At 43.8% G+C, this 21915-nt stretch overlaps 1 protein-coding gene across 4 annotated transcripts in view; it reads left to right on the top strand.

Moving 5' to 3' along the window:
- The window catches only part of LOC139273026 (alpha-actinin-2-like), a 135318-nt gene that overhangs the window by 64149 nt on the left and 49254 nt on the right, over positions 1–21915 (top strand). For 3 of the 4 annotated variants that reach the window (XM_070889296.1, XM_070889295.1, XM_070889294.1), the window contains exons 2-8: positions 5643–5757; positions 7971–8090; positions 9690–9776; positions 11337–11424; positions 14235–14313; positions 17541–17622; positions 20193–20278. In XM_070889296.1, the coding sequence (XP_070745397.1) occupies positions 5643–5757; positions 7971–8090; positions 9690–9776; positions 11337–11424; positions 14235–14313; positions 17541–17622; positions 20193–20278 (657 nt within the window). Of the gene's footprint in view, positions 1–5642; positions 5758–7970; positions 8091–9689; positions 9777–11336; positions 11425–14234; positions 14314–17540; positions 17623–20192; positions 20279–20961; positions 21048–21915 lie in introns of all 4 variants that reach the window. The other variant, XM_070889293.1, reaches the window with a different exon arrangement.

The raw sequence follows: 21915 nt of genomic DNA, 5'->3' as shown, positions 1-21915 counted from the left end.
CACACAGTTTTGGGCGCCTGGAGCTACTGCACATGCGCGCCCACTGTAGCGCCTGTGCAGAGGTCTCGGCACTGTTTTCAGCGCAGGGACCTGGCTCCGTCCCCCACAGCTTGTGCTGCGCCGCGCCCAGCTCCAGAGGGCCTGCAGGGAGCCGGAGAATAGGTAAGTTTTTTTTAGGCGCACTTTGTGGCGCGAAAAGGCGCGGCCCGAAACTTGGGCCCTTAATCTTGTGATTCATTCTTGACCCCTCAACTGCTGGAAAACATATGCTTCTATCTACCTTGTGCCAGTCTTTCATTGTCACATTTTGATGATCCATTAGGTTAAGCTAAGTAGCCTGCATTCCACAGCTGTTCTGTGTTATAACCTTGTTTTGGCAATATTTGTGCTAATAGAATACAATACAACAATCAGGGTAACCAAGCAATAGGGGAAAAGTCTTCTTTAGAAACCATTATTTTGTCGTGCTTGTGGCTATGTGAAGAAACATGTAAATAAACAGCGTGAAATTAAGCTGGCAACAACATTACTTGGGCGATGTACTGGGGAGTACCCATAGAAACATATCCCAACCTGAGTGAGCCTTTAATAGAGAAGGGAAAAATTAACGAATAAAAGGTCTTTCAAATGAGGCATGTGAAAACTCAGAAGACTTGAAAATGGGCACTGTAAGTATAGGTGTCCCCAATCTGTTGGGTGCCTCACAGAGAGCATAAATTGATAACTATTTTCAGAAAAAAATGTATCGAAATTACAACAGGGAAACGGGCCATTCGGCTCAACCAGTCCTTGTTAGTGTTTACCCTCCATGCAGGCTAATAATTCTTATCATATTTACCCATCCTGTTCCCATTTTCCTTCAACCCCTCATCCTTCATCCACCTATCCAATCTAATCTTGAATGTTGGCATAGTTTCTGCCTCAACCATTAACCCTGGAAGTGAATTCCACAGCCTCAATTCTGTGTGAATAAGTTTCTCCTGCCCTCTGTTCTAAATCACTTATATTAATCTTTTATCCATGGCCCTTCAGTCTAGACCCCCTCAACTGCTGGAAACAGCTTCTATCTACCCTGCCTCATCCTTTCAATCTATTAAACACCTCTATTATATCGCCCTGTAATCTGCATTGTTCTCGTGACAAAAGCCTCAATTTATCAAGTCTGCCTTGGTATTTGAAGCTCCTCATACCAGGCAGCATCCAGATCAATCTGCATTATAATCTCTCTCAAGCCTCAATATCCTGCCTATAACGTGAGCCCAAAACTGCACACAGTCACACCGTACTTTAAGATTTTAATAAGGTCTTGTACAGGCTCATCATTACCTTTTTATTCTATACTTGTGATAAAATCTCAAATTCCATTAACTTGCGCATCTGCCTTTAATGGGCCCAAGTTTCAAGCCACGCCTAGAATGGCGCAGTCCCGACCTGGACGCCCGTTTTTCGCGCCACAAAGTGCGCCTACAAAAAACCTCCAGATTCTCCACCTCCCTGCAGGTCCTCTGGCCCTCGGCGCAGCGCAGCAGGAGCTGTAGGGGGCAGAGCCAGGTCCCTGTGCTGAAAACAGTGCCGGGACCTCTGCACATGCTCCAGGCGCCCGAAACTGTGTGGGAGGGGCCCAAAGCACGCAGCCCCTAGCCCTGGCCGAATGGCCTCACTGGGGCTGCGTGAATAAGGCTCCTCCCACGGCCAGCTCCTGCTTCCTGCCGACCCGACTTGACTCCCGCTTCCCGCCTCCTGACCGGACCCGACACCGACCTGACTCCCGCACCACCCCCCCCCCCCCAACCGACTGGACCCGACCCGACTCCCGCTCCCCCGCCCCCCCCTCCCCCCCCCGCGACTGGACCCGACCCGACTCCCGCTCCCCCCCCCCGCCCACGGACTGGATCCGACCTGACCTCCTCCCCCGATCTGACCTCCCTCTCCCTCCCTCCCCCTGACCTGAACCGAACCAACCTCCCTCCCACCACCCCTCCGACCCGACCCAACGCCACCTACCTGTAAATCTGGTGCTGGGGATGGGCCCGGCCCGAAGTCTCGGGCCCGGCCCGTTCAGCCTCCCTCCCCCTTCTCCTTTCCCCCCCCCCCAATCTCCTTCCCCCCCCAATCTCCTTTTCCACCCCCAATCTCCCTCCCCCCCCAATCTCCCTCCCCCCCCAATCTCCCTCCCCCCCCAATCTCCCCCCCCCCAATCTCCCTCCCCCCCCAATCTCCCTCCCCCCCAATCTCTTTCCCCCCAATCTCTTTCCCCCCCAATCTCTTTCCCCCCCCATCTCCTCCCCCCCATCTCCTCCCCCCCATCTCCTCCCCCCCCCATCTCCTTCCCCCCCCATCTCCTTCCCCCCCCATCTCCTTCCCCCCCCATCTCCTTCCCCCCCCCATCTCCTTCCCCCCCCCATCTCCTTCCCCCCCCCATCTCCTTCCCCCCCATCTCCTCCTTCCCCCCCATCTCCTCCTTCCCCCCCATCTCCTTCCCCCCATCTCCTTCCCCCCCCCATCTCCTTCCCCCCATCTCCTTCCCCCCATCTCCTCCTCCCCCCCCATCTCCTTCCCCCCCCCATCTCCTCCCCCCCCCATCTCCTCCCCCCCCATCTCCTCCCCCCACCATCTCCTCCCCCCCCCACCATCTCCTCCCCCCCCCCATCTCCTCCCCCCCCCACCATCTCCTTCCCCCCCCATCATCTCCTTCTCCCTCCCCCATCTCCTTCCCCCCCCCATCTCCTTCCCCCCCCCATCTCCTTCCCCCCCCATCTCCTTCCCCCCCCCATCTCCTTCCCCCCCCCATCTCCTTCCCCCCCCATCTCCTTCCCCCCCCCATCTCCTTCCCCCCCATCTCCTTTCGCCCCCCCCTCCCCCCTTCTCCCCCCCTCCCCCCTTCTCCCCCACTCCCCTCCCCCATCCCTCCCTCTGCTTATCCCCCTCTCTCCCTATACCCACCTCCTCCCCCTCCCCTCGCTGTCAGAAACACAGACACTGACAGACAGAGAATGAGAGACACACACACAGACAGACAGAGAGATAGAGACACTGACAGAGACACACTGGGGGGGGGCATCCCAGCACGCTGTTGGAGGGCTCCCGGTGCTGCAGTCGGTAAGTAGAAAATGTTTTATTTATTGATTTAAAAAAAATTATTATTAATTTTTTTTGATTTATTTATTGGTTGATTTATTGATGTATTTATCATTTATTATTGATGATGGCTCTTTATTTGTAAAACTGAAGTGTTTAATGTTTGTAAACTTCCCTTTAAACCCCCCCCCCTCCCCCCCACCATTCCCTACGCCTGATTTGTAACCTACGCCTGATTTTCTAAAGTGTAGACAAGGTTTTTTCAAGCGTACAAAAATCTTCACTTACTCCACTCTAAGTTAGTTTGGAGTAAGTTTTCACTGATGAAACTTTGAAAACAGGCGTAAGTGGCCGGACACGCCCCCTTTTGAAAAGAAAATTCTGTTCCAAAGTGAAACTGTTCTAACTGACTAGAACTGGAGCAAACTAAATGATGAGAATTCCGATTTCTAAGATACTCCGTTCTATACCAGTTGCTCCTAAAAAATCAGGAGCAAATCATGTGGAAACTTGGGGCCAATATCCTGTGAACCTGTACTTGAAATTCCTCCTGCTCTTCCACATCACCAAACCTACTTCCATTCAGTATAGTTACTGCTGTTCTATTTTTACAAAAATGCATAACAGCAACAACAACTTGTATTTATATAGCATCTTAATGTAGTGAAATGTCCCAAGGCGCTTCACAGAAGTATGAGACAAAAAAAATTTACACCGAGCCACATAAGGAGAAATTAAGGCAGGTGATCAAAAGCGTGGTCGAATAGGTAGGTTTTAAGAAGCTTCTTGAAGGAGGAACGAGAGGTTTAGGGGGGGAATTCCAGAGCTTGGGACTGAGGCAACAGAAGGCACGGCCACCAATGGTTGAACGATTATAATTAGGGATACTCAAAAGGACAGAATTAGAGGAGCGCAGAGGGAAATCGAGGTGTTGCCGGGAGCCAATATAGGTCAGCGAGCACAGGAGTGATGGGTGAACAGGACTTGGTGCGAGCTAAGACAGGGGCAGCCAAGTTTTAGATCACCTCTAGTTTACGTAAAGTAGAATGTGGGAGGCCAGCCAGGAGTGCGTTGGAATAGTCAAGTCTAGAGGTAACAAAGGCGTGGGTGAGGGCTTCAGCAACGAATGAGCTGAAAAAAGAGTGGAGATAGGCAATGTTACGGAGGTGGAAATAGGCGGTCTTAGTTATGATGCTGATATGTGGTCGAAAGCACATTTCAGGGTCAAATATGACATCTAGGTTCTGGTTCAACCTCAGATAGAAGTTGGGGAGAGGGATGGAGTCAGTGGTTAGGGAACGGAATTTGTGGCGGGGACCAAAAACAACAGCTTCAGTTGTCCCAATATTCAATTGGAGAAAATTTCTGCTCATCCAGAACTGGATGTCGGACAAGCAGTCTGACAATTTAGAGACCGAGGAGGGGTTGAGAGATGTGATAGTAAGGTAGAGCTGGGTGTCATGAGCGTACATGTGGAAACTGATGCTGTGTTTTCGGATAATATCGTCAAGGGGCATCAGGGGTAACAATGCAGGGGTGGGAAGAGAAGCCGTTGCAGGAAATTCTCTGGCTACGATGAGATAGATAAGAATGGAAACAGGCGAGTGCAGTCTCACCCAGCTGGACGATGGTGAAGAGGCGTTGGAGAAGGATAGAGTGGTCAACCGTGTCAAAGGCTGCAGACAAGTCAAGAAGGATGAGGAGGGATAGTTTACCTTTGTCACGGTCACGTTTGCTGAATTGGCCCAATTTTCCTTTCATTGAACCATTGATAGCGTTTTAGGAACATAGGAAAAGGAATAGGCCAATCCACCCCTCGAGCCTGCTCAGCCATTCAATGAGATCATGGCTGATCTGTGACCTAACTCCATAAACCCATCTTTGTCCCAAACTCTGAATATCTTTTGTTAATGGAAAGCAATCAATCTCCAACTTAAAATTAACAATTGATCTCGCATCAATTGCCGTTTGCCGAAGAGAGTTCCAGACTTCTACCAATTCTTGTGTGTAGAAGTGTTTCCTAATTTCACTTCTGAAAGATCTGGCTCTAATTTTTAGACTATGCCCTTTCGTCCTAGACACCCCAACCAATGGAAATGGTTTCTCTCTGTCTACCCTGTCTGTTCCCGTTAATATCTTGAAAGCTTTGATCAGATCATCCCTTAACCTTCTAAACTCTAGGGAATACAACCCTAATTTGTGTAATCTGTCCTTATAACTTAACCCTTGAAGTCTGGGTATCATTCTGGTAAACCTACACAGCACTCCCTTCAAGGTGCAGTGCCCAGAACTGAACACAGTACTCCAGATGTGGTATAGCTGCAGCATAACGGCGATCCCCTTGTATTCCAGTCCTCTAGATATAACGGCCAGCGTTCCATTAGCCTTTTTGATTATTTTCTGTACCTGTTTTACACTATTGACAAAAGTGAAAATGATCCCCCCCCACTAATGCCTGAACTTTGCTTCCAGAATTCCTTAACTTGGAAACAAGTTGCTCCATTGCTTTTTATTTTTTTAAAGAAAAGGACAGTCATAGTGTAACAAATATTTTTGTGTTTCAGACTTTTACTGCTTGGTGCAATTCACATTTGCGGAAAGCTGGTACTCAGATAGAAAATATCGAAGATGACTTCAGAAATGGCCTTAAGCTTATGCTTCTTTTGGAAGTTATTTCAGGTAAGTTGAGTCAAGCTCTTATTTTCAAAAGGGACAAAGGATTGTGGCTCGATTTGAAAGTGAGCTCTAGCTACCTGATGTGGTGCTGCACTATATAGACCAGGGAGGTTGAAGGTTTTATCCTTGGTTTCTAATGAGTTCATTGATCTCAGGCAAGTGGGCAGCAGAGTTGCTGTAATTGACCTCAGTTTCCCTAGGTGAGGGAGGGAAATAATCAGACAAGGTTCCAGCTCTTCATGTCTATCCAGTGACGACTGCTGAGCATTCGATGAAGATAGAATCAGGCTCGACTTTGTTGCTTCAAGCAGTTGACCAGCGCCCATCACGCTAAGTTCACGTATAAACAGTGACCCCTTGGGTGAGGTCCAAAAAGCTGCCGCTGCCTTGTGGAATCATACCACAGCATAATTTAATACCTTCAGCAGAGAAGGGGAGAAATGTTCCCTGCTGTAAAAAATTTCTTCCCTTAAAGCAATGCTCCATTCCCTTTTTGTTGTCAGCAATAATTGTCTCACTGTTGCTCTCCCTTTAGGAAAAATTGTGGTTATTTCTGTTTCAAGAGTGATTGTTTAGGTTTGTAGTCACAGTTTCATTGTACTCTTTTCGCTGGCATCTGTTCTTTGAGTTGGTTGAGTGAGATTCTTGTAGATATTTCTCCATGTCATTTCCTTAATGATTCAGTCAAACTGAAGCTTGCTTTGGTCAGTGTTTGCAGCAGGCTATAAGTTGTAAACATATTATCAATATAGTCCAACCATATTTTTGTGATCTTCCCCTCTGTTGTATTCCTTCTACATAATAATATTGACAAATCTGTATCATTCTTTTTGCTTGCATGTCCAAATTATGGGCCCAAATTTGCCCAGGAGTTGCTCTGTTTTTTTTTGGAACAACTTGATTTTTCTGGAGTATCTTAAAAATCCCCATTCTGCACATTTAATTTGCGCCAGTGTAAGTGAGTTATTTAGGAATTTTTTTAGTTTCTTTTTTTTTTCAAAAGGGGGTGTTACCAGCCGTTTTGGCCATTTAAGCCAGTATGGACAGCTAATAATTGCTCCAAACTAACTTAGGCCAGCGTATATGGCCACTTGTGGCCGCACAGAAAACCCTTGCGGAGAGTTAAGAAATCAGCGCAGGTTAGTACATTCTAAAGCACCAAGACTTAAAAGCATTTAAGAACAAATAAAAAAAATAGAAGGAAGCGGAGGAGACCTGCACCGAAAGCACCAAGACTTACAAAGTTTTAAGGAAAGATTAAAAGAAAATAAAGGAACTCTGCACACACACAATCACAGTAGTTTAAACAACACAAGCAGCTACTAACATGTACAGGGCTTTTTTTCATGTCACTCATTACTTTGCACATTTTTACAGGTCTCCTTCACAATCATTTTTTTACCTGTACAGGGATCTCCCTAACACAAATTAAGCCGAGCGATGTTTCCATTCTCTAGTAATTGGCTCTAAACGCTGTATGCCGAGATACTCCCAAAAGATGTGTAAAATAGAAACAACTTCCCCATATTTTTGCCAGAAACAAGTTAGCACAGCAGATTTCCATTTATTCAATAGCTCACGTGCTGGTGCGGGAGACCATTCGGCCAGGGAAAGGAACGGCTAACATTGGATCGTCCCTTCGGCCAGGGATAGGGGCGGCGAGCATCGGGTCCCGCTCACATCCTGCCGGACGTGCTGGGAGGGTGAGGAGCTACTGCGCATGCACGCAGGCTCCAATGCATGTGCGTCAGCTTCCGGCACTGTTTTTGGCACAGGGCGGTAGCTCTGCCCCCCCACTCCACTATATACGCCGTGCCAGGACCCGGGACACACAGCAGAGCGGCCAGAATTGTGAGTACGTTTTTTGGCGCTGGTTTGAGCGCACAAAGTCGGCGCATCTCGGGTGAGTGCGCCGAAAAAGGGGAAATTTGGGCCCTATGAGTGGTTTTTTAGTGATTTGGTCCTCTAACATTTTGCATAATCCAGTTTTCTTTAAAGTTCGATCATCACTGATCTTTCGCAGCCAAGAAATGACGAAACTTTCTTGTGCAAGTGACCACTGCCATAAACAATCTTCTTCCCTAAGATATCGTATTTCACGTCAACTATTAAAATGGACTGAAGAAATTGAGGGCAAGAGGGTATAAACAGGAAAAAGAGCGGGGTTCATGCACTTATGGAATTTTTTTTCTTGTTGCATTTCTTTATCTCAATAGGAGAACGGCTCCCGAAGCCAGACCAGGGAAAAATGCGTTTCCATAAAATTGCAAATGTTAACAAAGCATTGGATTACATTTCCAGAAAAGGAGTAAAGCTTGTGTCAATTGGTGCAGAAGGTAATTTGATCAAAAATATTTAAGTTTTACGTTTGTAACCCGGAGGCTGTGTGATCAATAGAGGGACCGCTGGAGGCCGCTCAAGAAAAAAAAAGGCCCACAAAATGTTCATTCTTTAACCTTAGGCCCACAAAAAAACACTCTGGCCTTCTGCTGGCACGTGCGCGGCTTCCCCCCATCTTCCCGCAACCCAACCCTGGGATCGAATCTCCTCCCCTCTCAGATCCAACTTACGGGGCAGATCAGTGTCGGAGCCATCCGAATTCCTGCCCTCATCGACCATCGAGCTGTAACCCATTTGGTGCCCACATCTCGCCGATGGCCGGGACCAGTGCGCGGAGCCATCACTCCGCCAACTTTGCACCCGTTTTGGGTGCAAATAGAATTTCTCAGCAAATACCTTTCCTGGCTGCACAACACTCAGCTCACCTGTACTAGCCAGCGATGTGACTTTCACATTGTTGGACTGTCTAGACCTGCTGAGTTTGTAATAGAAGTGTTTTTATTCCACATTTGTTCCTTTTAGTTTTGATTCTGATGGCTGGGTTGTTACGCACTTGAGTCAAGACGCTCCACAAATGTTATGTAATGACATTCGAACTCAATAGTTAAAGATTGTGATGAACTTCCACAGTCTGTGTGAAAATCAATACAGGTACAAGCTCCGAAATCTGGAAACCTCGGGACCGAGGCCATTCTGCTTTTTGTGTTTTTCTGGATTTCGGAACAGAAATCCGAATCCGGAAACCCCTGGGCCAAGTTTCGGGTATTTCCGGATTTAGGAAACCGGGACAGCGGCTGTGGGTGATTCAAAAAAAAATTTCTTTATTATGCTTAACCTTGGTTTGGATTACAATTGCTCTGTATTAACCGCACGGGCACCTGGTGTGATCTGGCAGGACTGCATCCAGGGCTGAGAACAGATCAGACACCCGGCAGAGCTAAAAATTCGCGAACCGGGAAATTCGGAGAAGTCTTGCGGCGGCGGTTTTTAAGTACTGCTGGGGAGCGGACTACTGGCGTGCAAGACTCGAAATAGCGCTTTCACCAAAAATTTGGCTCGCAGCGCACCCGTAGTTAGGACGGAAAAAAAAACACCCGGGAAAAACCTGCATTGCAGCCCTTGGAACAGTGGTAGTGGTATGAAGACTTGCAAAAAAGGTATGTTAAAGTTTTTATTTTTTTTATTCTTTTGCAGCGATTCGATAGTTAAGTGCCTTGTGAATGTTTTGTGATGTTTTATTTTTTGTTTTTTGCAATTTTTTGGAGGGGGAATTATTTGCAGATCCGAATACCAAATATCCATTTCTGAAATTTTACTACAGGTATTTTCATTTTATGCCGTTTATCACTATTGTGAAAAAAATGTCCGGTTTTCGGAACAGATTTCCGGATTCCGGTCTTTGATTTGTGCGATCTGCACGGTGTCCGGTTTTTGGAACATTCCAGTTTTTGGAACTCCGGATTTCGGATGCTCTACCTGTAGGACATTTTTTTTGACCTGTAGATTTTTGTTCTAATAGAATTAAATCTATGTGAAGATTGGATATTGCATTAACAATCTACTTGACTATTACATTTGTCTTTCTTCTATTGTAGAAATAGTAGATGGGAATGTGAAGATGACTCTGGGTATGATTTGGACAATCATCCTCCGTTTTGCTATTCAGGACATATCTGTGGAGGGTAAGTAAAAATGAGATTCTAATTTCAATCCAATGCAACCCATTCAACAAAAACCTTACATGTACGGAAGGACCTGTGGTGATGATTAAAACATCAGCAGATAAAGATTCAGATCACTCAGAATTTTGAGTCCTTGTAGGACTCCCATAGTTGGAAGCTGTATCCATTGTTACTGTGTTGTCTAGAGTTCCTCTTGGTCGATCTCTACTCTAGCCTCAGGGCTTCCATTTTCATGTTTACTTGGGGATCCACAGGCGGAACTTTCAACTTCGCCGGGGACGTAAAACAGGCGGTAGTGGATTGGCCGCCCTTTATACACCCACTTGATTTTCCTTTCCCTTGACTTCATGTGCGTAATGGGCGGCCGATCCAATATTGCCACTTTTATACCTCCACCGTTTTGCTAATCATAAGAGAACTCCATGTTGTGATTAATGCGGTGCTAGCCTTGGGATGTATTTTTACATTCATGGTATTGTATAAATGTAAATTTATAGCCCAAGGCATTTCACGAAAGGAAATAGACAGGTAAGCAGATGCCAAACCTCCGAGAGAGAGATTAGGAGGGTGGCCAAAATTCTGGTTGAAAAGATTTTGAGAAGGCTTTTAACGGAGGAGAGAGAAGTGAAGCGGTAAGTGGGGGGTATTTGGGAGGGACTTCCAGAAAATGGGACCAAGGAGGAGAGTGCATAAAATGCCAGAGGCTGGCAATCGAGGGGAGGGCAGTGGAGGAGTTATAAGAACATAAGAAATAGGAGCAGGAGTAGGCCATACGGCCCCTCGAGCCTGTTCCACCATTTAATACGATCATGGCTGATCCAATCATGGACTCAGGTCCACTTCCCTGCCCGCTCCCCATAACCTCTTATTCCCTTATAGTTTAAGAAACTGTCTATTTCTGTCTTAAATTTATTCAATGTCCCAGCTTCCACATCTCTCTGAGGCAGCGAATTCCACAGATTTACAACCCTCAGAGAAGAAATGTCTCCTCATCTCTGTTATACAAGAGTGATGTAAGCTCCAGAAACTGGGAGGGATGAGGGCATGGAAGGATTTGAAAATGAGGAAGAGGAATTGTATCAATGCTGTTTGTATTTACACTGCAGACAGAGGCAGTGCTGACATTGAAGAGACGATTAGAAACCACTGACTTTGGCGCCCACTGCTGCTGACTTCCACAGCAGCCCAGGTTTACACAACTGATTTGCAGACTACTTCAGCGGTGCCATCCATCAATGACAGATGTTTAATCTCACTTGGGATATTACAACCAGTTTGAAAATGACCTCAGCTGGGTTTCCATCTGCAGTGTAAAAATAAAGTGAATGGTAATGTAGAGTTGCATTTGAAATTGTGCAAATGGGAGAGGGTATCCATTCCTTTCTGATCATAAATCAAACAAAGTCCTGACCTGGCAGGAAAGACTTTGCCTAGTGACACGTAATTCTTGGACATGAACACCTTTCTGACCATTTCGTGCCTGATTGATTGAACATATATTTTATTTCTGGTGGTGTCATCTTGCGTGTGTAAACTTGAAATACCATTTTTTCTTGACAGAAACTTCCGCTAAGGAAGGCCTGCTGCTCTGGTGCCAGAGAAAGACTGCTCCCTATAAGAATGTAAATGTGCAGAACTTCCATACAAGGCAAGTCGAGGAGATGTAGATACCAATCATAAGAGAAATACATGTTATGATTAACGCGGTGCATCCCAGAACCACGCAGGTAGAATTGTGCACTATTAGCTTGCGATGTTCTGTCCATTATCGTGGACCGGGGGAATGAGGTTTAAAAATGTGTGCTCTCCTGTGCACCAAGAACGCAGAGGTGATGGAATCATTACCCTGTGATTGCTTTATTTTCCATGTCATTTTTTCTAACGCAAACACTGGTTACATGGCTGGCTGAGCGTACTTCAAATTTAGATTTATTTTACCGCAATACTGCTGAACTGACAACTCGGTGGCATTTTATTGCTTTGAGAGACACAATCTTTGAATTTTAATCAATTGTGCCTCTCAAAAGCAATAAAATGCAAGCACAGTTCACGAGAATTTGCTGATGCTGTTGAAATGAAACCTTGCTTATTTGTGACATTGCTCGTCCCCACTTGTGCTTTGACAAAGCGCTCAAGACATAATCTACGGAAGGAGAGTTCAGTGCAGGGCAAGCTCAGCTGTGTTTTTATTCTGAGGTGTTCCAACTGATGCTTCAAAATGAAAAATTCAGGAACAGACAGTTTTAAGGTAATTGGCAAAAGAACCAGAGAATTTTTTTTAGGCAGCGAGTTATGATCTGGAACGTACTGCCTGAAAGGGTGGTGGAAACCGATTGAATAATAATTTTCAAAAAGGAATTGGATAAATACTTGAAGGGGCGGGGGGGGAAGAAAGCGCAGGGCTATGAGGAAAGGGGAGTGGGACTAATTGGATAGCTCTTTCAAAGAGCCGGCACAGGCACGATGGGCTGAATGGCCTCCTTCTCTGCTTATCATTCTATGAACAGTAACCCATTCAGTCTGCCTGTATTGGATCCACTGGATTGTGTTTTTAATACATTCACTAATATATTTAAAGAATATAGACAGTTTATCGATTTATTTAACAAAATTGTATGCAGGGTTTAGAAATACAGAATTACACTATTTTGTAAGTTTCAGAGGTCGGTGGGCACTTGCCTCACACATTTATTTGAAGCCCAAGTGTAGTGGAGTCTCTGTCAAGCGTGTCACTGTGGGGATGAGTTTCATCCATTCTGAGCCCGATACCCAAAGCATCTCCAGAAATCAAGTTTGACTGCAGTCCTTTCCTTCATCTCTCACTTGACCAGCATCTTCTTGTTGAGTTGTGTGGAGGATCACTGAAATTGGATGATGAGAAGAAGCTGCTTACTCATTCTTAGTAAGAGTATTTACAATTGCAGAGTGAGGGTGAAAATGGAGTGAAAAAGGTTAGGATCAATTGTTGGAAGGAGACTATTGTACAAATAGGTTTATAATTAGTAGCTAATATTCACATCTTTCTCAATAGTTTTATTGGATGAATATAATTGTCCAAATCATAGAAACCTCATTTCAATAAATTAAGCCCAAAGCCCTTGACCTCAGCATGCATTAAAAGATTTGAAAAGAGATCTTGTATTAGTGGTCCTTTGAAATTTTTTTCCACTCTTTTGAAATTTGTTTTTCTTACTTTGACATACTAAGGATTGTCTCTGCGAAACAGGTCAGAACCAATAAAAAGACAAGACAGTATTGACCCTCCCAAAATGGAAGGCTGACGTGGACTCCGATCATCCATAAAAACAAAGAAGGAATCATTTTGCTGTTAATACTTATTTACCTTCCAATTTGGGGGTTAGCTGTCTCACCACAATACAAAGAATGTTTGCATACTGTAAGATTTCTAAATTTCTGGCATTAAATTGACAGCAAGACCAATTCTTTTTAAGCAATTTGGAATAAGTTTATTAAACACACACAATGCACGTCTATCAGAGATCCTACAGATCCAATTACAACAGATACAATGATGTTACAATAATGATTTAGAAAAAGGTATACTTTACATCCCTCTGGCAAAGCACACGGCCTGCTTCTTGGTCTGGCTTTGTGTAGAGGAAGGTTTCCTGCTTTGCCGTGTGGTCAGTAGAAGAGACAAGAGAGACCGAGCAATCTTTTGCGCTTGGGGGTTTTTATATCTCTTAAGCCATTGTTTCTCAGAAAGCCCCAGGATTGGGTCTTGGTTTCAGGGCAGTTCCTTATTGACTTCTCCTCCTACATGTGTCTGTCTGGAGGACCAATGCCATTTCTTGACTAGGTTAATGGCTTTGACCTTTTCTAGTTTGGTGAATTTCAAAGCCATGCTTCCTTTGTTCCTTAAACTCTGCCCAGCCAGAGCAGACATGAACTTGGGGAAGGTATCCATTTTGTCTTTTCAAGCTGCAGCCTTTCCATATAATCTACACTTTCAACATGTGTTTGTTTGTTTGTTTTTGTTTGTTTATTTTATTTATTTATTTATCATGCGTGCACACGCACACACACACACACACACACAATCAATTTTATCATTACTAAACACTTTTATTCTTACAATACTTAAAAACAATAATGGATATTGTTCATTTTTATTTATATTTAAATGTACATTGTGAATTACTCACTTCTCACTTTATGAAAATATTCTTGTAAAAAAAAATTGATAGCTTAAACCTATTTATCATTGGGCTTGTTTACATATGTTTGATCCTCCTAACATATAATAATTTCAGTGAAATAATAGGGAAGTAGCAAGGTGCCAATGCAAAGGATGATTTACAGATTTAAAACATTAGATGCTGACAAGGATGTGTTAGGTGCTCATTTACTTTGGCCAGGAAATTTTCTTTAGCAAAAAAAAAAGTTTGTTTGCTGTAATTTATGCTTAAATTCTTGTTTACTCTTCTCATTGTGAAGCTGGAAAGATGGCCTTGCACTCTGCGCACTCATCCACAGACATCGGCCTGACCTTATTGAATACTCCAAGCTACAAAAGGTCATCTGTCTGATTGACAGCATGCTACTGTGCTGCTTGCTTTTTTTGCATGGTTCTGATGGAAGAGGTGGCCTGCATTAACTAAGGTGGACAGCTCTGAATACTATATATAAATACTATGTATAGTCAGCACAACCTAATTTCCAAAGGTTCTTGGAAATATGTCTAATGCTTTTGTGTTTTTGCTTGATTATAAATTACATTCATTTGCCTAATTGTATGTGCCGTCCACCCCACACCATCCCCTACATAAATCCATTGGTACTGGTGATAATATCACTGCTCACAGTGTGGCAACAAACAGCTAGTACGCCACTTCTACAGATTTTTCCAATTTCATATTCCTGCTGACCGTGTCTGTTTCAGTTCCTGGTCTTTTGTGATTCTCTTCCCCACCCCCGCATAATATGGTGATGTTAATGCTCCAGGTTGCAATTAATGTCCCTTGCGAGAAGTTGGTGGAGTGTTTGGGTCAACGCTAACCATGGAAGTCCATGTGTAATGGACAGCTGCAATGGGGAAGAAAGTCCAAACTGAATTATAATTGCATTCAAAAAACAAAAAATGCTAGAAATACATAGCATCTGTGAAGAGAAAACAAATGGGTTCAGACAAATGTTGGTTCTGACAAAAGGTTATATCCAAAACAATAAAATTATCTTTCCTCTTTATAGATGCTAACAGACCATTTCTGTATTTCCAGCACATTGTTTTTGTTTTGGATTTCCGATATTTGCAGGTTCTTTTTTTGCTTTTTGTGATTTTATGCAACAGGGTAAATGCTATATATGATCTGTAGCAGTTTTAAAATTGGTACTTGAAGGCATGTTGAGAAGATTCTCGAAAAATTTAACCTTGTGCTTCAGAACTGCCAGGTGCTAGTAAATTACTATGGACATGCAGCAGGAAGTTTAAGTATTCACACTTATTATTGGTGTGTGCACCTCCCTGAGGTGTCCACTCTGAGAACTCACATATGGATATCAGGAAAACCAAATATTGTCAAAAGAACAGTATATGTTAAGCTGTTCTCTGTTCATGAGTGTAATCGGAGGTTGAGAAACCGACTACTTCATTGGTGAGAAGTGGAGTAGCTTGAGGAGCTTATTGGCACCAAGAAGCAGAACTATTTTACTCTTGAATTCTGTCCTGGTTTTAGCTCCAGCTATTTTCCAGTCGGAAGGGCCCTCTGCTCTTGTATTAGAGGGGCATGTGAGGGAGATTTGCCAGGCTGCCCTGGGAATTCCACCCTTTAAGCTTTAAAAGGCAGTGGTGTAATTCACAGCCAGAGAGGACTAATTACTCTTTGTCTTGAGTCAAAATGGCTCCTTTTTTAAAGTTTATGTTTACCTTGGGCCCGGAGGTACCTCAGGCAGAGCAGCGGTGCACCGCTCGACCTTACAAGGTCAGATCGGCACAGACTATACTGAAACATACGTCCCCCAACCCTGCAATTTGGGATGGGGTCTATAGCCAACCACATCACTCGTCCGCCAGTGGAGTGGCACCACCCTGGTATATTTGGCCCATAATGACTAGGGGTAATATTCCTGCTGTGTTTACAATGGTGCCGACGCATAAAGACCAGTGGAAATCTTTGCCTCTAGTCTCTTGAATAATGTATTGGACAGTTCCTCTGTATTACATTTTGAAGGTAAGTTGAAAGACCGTTGTCATTATTATAATTAACAAAAGAAAAAATGTGTCCAGCTGACACATTATCCTGTCTTTTTCCCATACTATCTTTCTTATCAATTTTTTGTCTTTAATCATTTTCATTTATCATGTCAAACATCGTGTTACTATCCTTTTTCTTCTCTCACTGCATGCTTACTGATCTGTCCTGTTGCCCCATTGTGGCTGGGTTGGTGTGTGCCTATGCATATAGCTGGAAGAATGGACGAGCATTTAATATCCTCATTCACAGATACAGACCTGATCTGATTGATTATGACATGCTGCAAGAGGTATTTAACATGCACCTGCTTTAAGCTTATTGCAAAAAATTATTGAATGTTGTCGCATGTTGAGAAAGCAATTTGTTAAGAAAAGCTGTTGGGGTAGATTTTGACTTTGTGCAATACTGTAGTATAAAAGAGGCGATTGTGAATCAACAGCCCATTTTACATCTCCCATTTTAAATTTCCATTGAAGCCAATAGGGAATAAAAACCCGGGAGAGATGTAAAACAGGCTGCCGATTCATTATCGCTCGTTATACACTATTGCACAAAGCCAAAATCTTACCTCATTAAGTCTTCTAGTTAGCATTTGTGATGTATGAGGCTGGCGATGAACCAGTACAGATATCTGCTAATATTTGGTATACTGTACCACTAGATGTCAGTACTGGGGATACAGAGGCAGTCCAAGAACCAGACATGTTAACATCAGTGCTGGGGACATTAAACCAATACAGGCTTCAGAGCTGTACAGCATTGGTATTGGGAATGCTACACCATCACAAATATCAAAGTCTACCCAAGCAGCAGAACTTGGTTACCCATCCATTGTAAATTCTCAGAAATGATTGAGAATCAGACCTAAGCAAAAACCAACACCAGAAAGTGAACTTCATTGCTTGCACCAAGCTTTTCTGCATTGTTGTATTTTATTATTCACTGAATAAGATTGCTTCTAATGCTGACAGAAGCAGCCAGTAAGATAATGTTGCATGTGTGCCCAAAGTCCATTAATTCTCCATTATGCTTCATTTCTGCACCTTGTTTCAGGTGTGCATTCTTGCAATTGAAGCAGACTTTTGTAAACTTGCTATTCAGAAGCAAGGTTACTAAGGACAAGAAGTACCTATTGCACACTGCAGGAAATCATGGTCCACTGATTTCTGTTGAACCTCTGTTAATATCGTATAGAAAAATGAATTCAGGTTTACATTTTGCGTATATAACTACACAATATCAGATGTTTTTACGACCGGGACTACTTGTCCTCAATGACATATTTGTCTATCAACAAAATGGCATCATGCCTAGCTTAAGAAAACTGCGGCTGTCCATAGTTTCTGATGTCAGCAATGTTACTTAATTGGCTACTAACGAAACTAGCCGTTGTGGTTTGTAAATGTTACACTTGGCAAAAATTAAAAATGTTTTCCACTTGCCATTCAAGTAGTCAAATTGATTGGAGATGTAGATGAATGAATGTAGATATTTTAATTTACTGTCCAGGCCCATATTACTGAGTAACAAGATTGTCTTCTAAATATAGGATGATGCTCTTTACAACCTGAACCTTGCCTTGGAGATTGCAGAAAAGGAACTGGATATTCCTAAGATGCTGGATGCGGAAGGTACTGTCTACTTCAGTACTGAGGCTCTGACATTCCTATTGTAACCATTAATTTGAATGAAAATATAAACACCGTGATAAATTGGACCTCGTTTTGTCCGTTTTCCCTCCGGGAAATTGGTTAGCAATGAGCGGAGCAGGTGCTGGGCCTGATCCACTTAGGATTCATCAACAGCTGAATAAGCTACAGTGCCGTCAACAAAAGGTACTTAAAAAAGATAATAAACTTCCCAAAATGTTGCTGTGGAGCCAGGAAGAGCAAGAGTGCTCACCTGACTCCACAGTATTTGCAATTGGGCCATTTCCACCCCCACGTCCGTGCCCCCCACCCATTGCCATTCCAACCCCCTCTCCTGGGGCTTACCTTGCTGGTAAGGCAAGTGACCCAACATTCATCATTTTAAAGTGAATGTGGCAGCTCTCCCAAATAATGTAAACGAGGCTCAATTCTTACTCCTTCGAGTTTATGGAAAGCACTAGTAAACTGAGGGATGTGTGCCTTTCAGAAATGGAAGAGCAAAGTTTGAGTGAAAGTTTCTGGAAGTTAACCCCACGATGTGCTGTTATCTTGAAACTGGGAACATGTATTTTTACTGTATCGATGGAATTACACAATATAAAAAGACATTAAAATAAGACATTTTGATATGAAGGAATTAATAGATAAGCCCACTAGCAAATTGCCAAAATTAAATGTGCGGTATCTGAGGTGCCCGGTAGTATACTTCAATTAGGTTAGGGCTTAATTGGATTTCTGCCACTGTTGCCATGCAATTATTTATTTAAAAATGCGCAAGAGGGATTCAAGGTTATTTAACTTCTGAATTTTCACCAGAATGATACCTCTAAAAGGACTAAATTATGAGGACAGGTTGCATAGACTAGGTTTGTATTCTCATGATAATAGAAGATTAAGTGATGAACTAATTGAGGTGTTTAAGATGATTAAAGTAGTTGACAGGGTAAATAGAGATAAACTATTTCCTCCGGAGGGCATGTCCAGGACAAGAGAGCATAACCTTAACATTAGAGCTAAGCTGTTCAGGGAACACCTCGTCACACAAAGGGTAGTGGAAATCTGGACCTTTCGCCTCCTAAAAGCTGTTGAGGCTGGGGGTCAATTGAAAATCTCAAAACTGAGGGGCCGAAATTCATCACCTCACCACCAGTTGCTGCCAACATTCCTCCTGAAGATCTGCCCAGTGCCACTTTGGAGGTGACCTGGAGCGGGCAGGAGGAGCGAGCCGCCGGGAACAGCCTGCTAACGTCAGCGGACGGCCGAGTGGCGTAACTGACCTCCCGTCCGCCAGGCTCCCAGATTCCTGCGGGCGGGACTCGGAGGCAGAACGGGGGTGGACCGCTGCGGGAGGCTAGTCTGTCCCCGACGGTAAATTTGAACAAAATGTAAGTGAACATTTAAAAAAAAAAAAAATTTTCAACAGCGACTTACCTGGATGGAGTCCCCTGAAGGTCTTCGGATATTTAAAAAAATTATTTTATTGATGATTTTTTTTTTCAGGTCTTCGATCCTCCGTGGGCCCGACTCCATCCTCGGTGGCATTTGGGCGGCAAGTGCCTCCGCGCCGATAATGAGCCCCCCCGCCCGCTGCCACCCAGATTGACGGCGTACGTCGCCCATTTGCCACCCACCGACCCTCGAGGGACCTCGGCAATGAATATTCTGCCTAAAATACCGTCCGGTACTTCGGTGGCACTTTGGGCGGCACTTGGGCGGGCGGAGGCCGTGATGGAAATCGGCCCCTGAGAGTGAGATGTTTGTTAGGCAAATAGTATTAAGGGTTGCAGAACCAAGGCAGATAGATGGAATTAAGATACAGATCAGCCATGATCTATTTGATTGGTGGAACTGACTCGATGGGCTGAATGGCTTACTCTTGTTCCCATACTCCTTTTTGTTTTCTTTTCTCTCTTTCTGGAGAGAAGCACATGTTGGCCTGCAGCAACACATCTGAGACTGGAAAAAATAAAACACTGGCCCTGAAAACCCTTGGAGGGGCGATTTTAGTATTCTTAGTGCCTCTTTGACGCTGGAATATGGGGGAGGGGGGGGGGTGGTGGCGTGAGGGTTGATAAAAGGGAATGCTGCAGATCGCTCCAAAAGTGGACCCAAATTATTTTTACTCTTCGCCTTGCAGCAATAAGCCACTTGCCCCAATACATTATCCAAAAGCTGACTGTGATCCCCATGTTATGCACTCACCATGTGTCTTCTCCTATGGATTGTGCATTGTTTATTGGAGAGGTGTATTCCTGTTGTTTAGCTACTGTACTTACCTGAGACAGTAGACAAACGAATACCAGCATCTCAGTAACAGCATGTCCTGCTGTGAAGTGTCCTCCTTCTCAACCTACACAACCAATGAACAAGAGTTGGTACTGAGCCATGCATGAGCCAGGTGTATGTGCATCGTCTGCTCTTGTTCAGTGTGCGCTTTAAATTAAACGAATGAGGGTACCTGATTTATCTGAACTTTGCTTTTCCAAATTAAGTTACAGTCTACCAGCCTTATTTGATATTTAGTAAAAAGTAACAATTTTCTTTCCAAACAGATATTGTAAATACAGCAAGACCCGACGAAAGGGCTGTTATGACTTATGTTTCCTGTTACTACCATGCATTTGCAGGTGCACAGAAGGTGAGGTCAAAACCTACGGGCCACCCCAGACCTTTAACCTTCAACCTTCTGATTTCCAGCTTCTACATCTCCCATTGTGTCCTCTGCTGGATTGGTCATGTTATTTTCCATGTTTCTTCTTTTTTTTATCACTTTTTCTTTTCTTTTCAATCATTTTAGATCCTGCTTTCTAGTATTTCCTTGTTTTTTTTTCCAGTTTCTCATGCTCCTGCAATTGTCAGTGCTTAGCTGGTACCTCCATCTGCAAAGAATTCTGCAATTCCTTCTGCTCTGAACTATATTAGAGGTCTCTTAATAGACATCCAGTCGATGGGGCTATCTCGTTAACATGAGCATTTGCACACACATGCACACTTGTGAATTCCCTATACATTCTACTACATCAATTTCTTAGCGATTCCTGAATGAAAGGGGCATTTTGTGCAACAATGGAGTTTTTTTCTGAAGAGGCCTCCAATGAAATGAGGGCTATATTTTACTCATTAATTTTAGCAAGCAAGTAGGAATGAGTAGTGTAAGTGGGGAAGTACCAATTGCTAAAATTAGAAAACAGAGAAAACTGTAACCCTGCCATCTTGCTAAGGTCAAACCAAGACTACTGCTTTCCACTTTGTTTAGTCCATCCCTGTTTTTATGCTTTCCCTTCTCCTGCCACTTTATTATTTTTTTATCCTCCTCACTAGATATTGTGAACACACCCAAACCTGATCAGAGGGCTCTTATGACGTATGTTTCGTGTTTCTATCATGCTTTTGCTGGAGCAGAGCAGGTACACGCGATGTTGTGTTCCCTGTGATGATTTGGTGCCTGCAATGTGCTTGTTTTTGTGTGTGCAGGTGTGCGCATTTCATAACTACAATACACCAATTCCCCACACCGTGATGTTAGTATTGTACATTATTCATATAGATGCATTAATAACACATTTTTGCACAATGTAAAATAAGAGATAGGTGTAGACTGAGATTTAGTGCAGTCATGCCAAAAATTGTAATAATAAAATGCTTATAGGATTTCTGCATTCTGAGATAAGAATTCAAAATCAACAGCGAACACCATAGAGGGACTGTTATGATAGTAGGTGGGCCATATGATGTAATATTGAACTATACAGGTCAAGAAGGTTTCGGGTTTAGTCCCCAGTTGTGCTGAGTTAACTGATCTCCGCCAAGATAACAGTAAGAGGACTATAATTGGTCTCACGAACTTGGGCTCAGGAGGCAAAAACTGATGCCGCCTAGCGTGTGGCCATCAGGTGAGAACAGGATCAGGCTCAGCTGTGATGTCTTCCCATGGTCAGCCAAACCGCACTCATTGTCTAAGTGCATGTGAAGAATAAGTACTTGGGTGAAATATTGGAACACGCCGATGTCCCAGCAGGAATTAGCACTTTCTAAGAAGGAGGGAAGAAATGGCGAGAACATTGGACAAAAAGAATTCAGGTCTTGTATAATAGAGCAGCTCACATCTTATGCTGACCACTGTGCTGAATTTTCCAACCTGCACCTTTGTTGAGCGAGACTTTTCAGTGGGAGCTCAATCTCGAGGCTCTGGAGTTGGTATTCTGCCTTTATATCTATAACACTTTTAAGTCTACTTTTAATCAATTGATAATGCTGAGTTTAAAAAAAAATTCA

This window comes from Pristiophorus japonicus, chromosome 9 (assembly GCF_044704955.1).
Source record: "Pristiophorus japonicus isolate sPriJap1 chromosome 9, sPriJap1.hap1, whole genome shotgun sequence".
NCBI lineage: Eukaryota > Metazoa > Chordata > Chondrichthyes > Pristiophoridae > Pristiophorus > Pristiophorus japonicus.
Note: the sequence above shows the minus strand (reverse complement) of the source record. Positions and strands in the feature narration are given on the sequence as shown.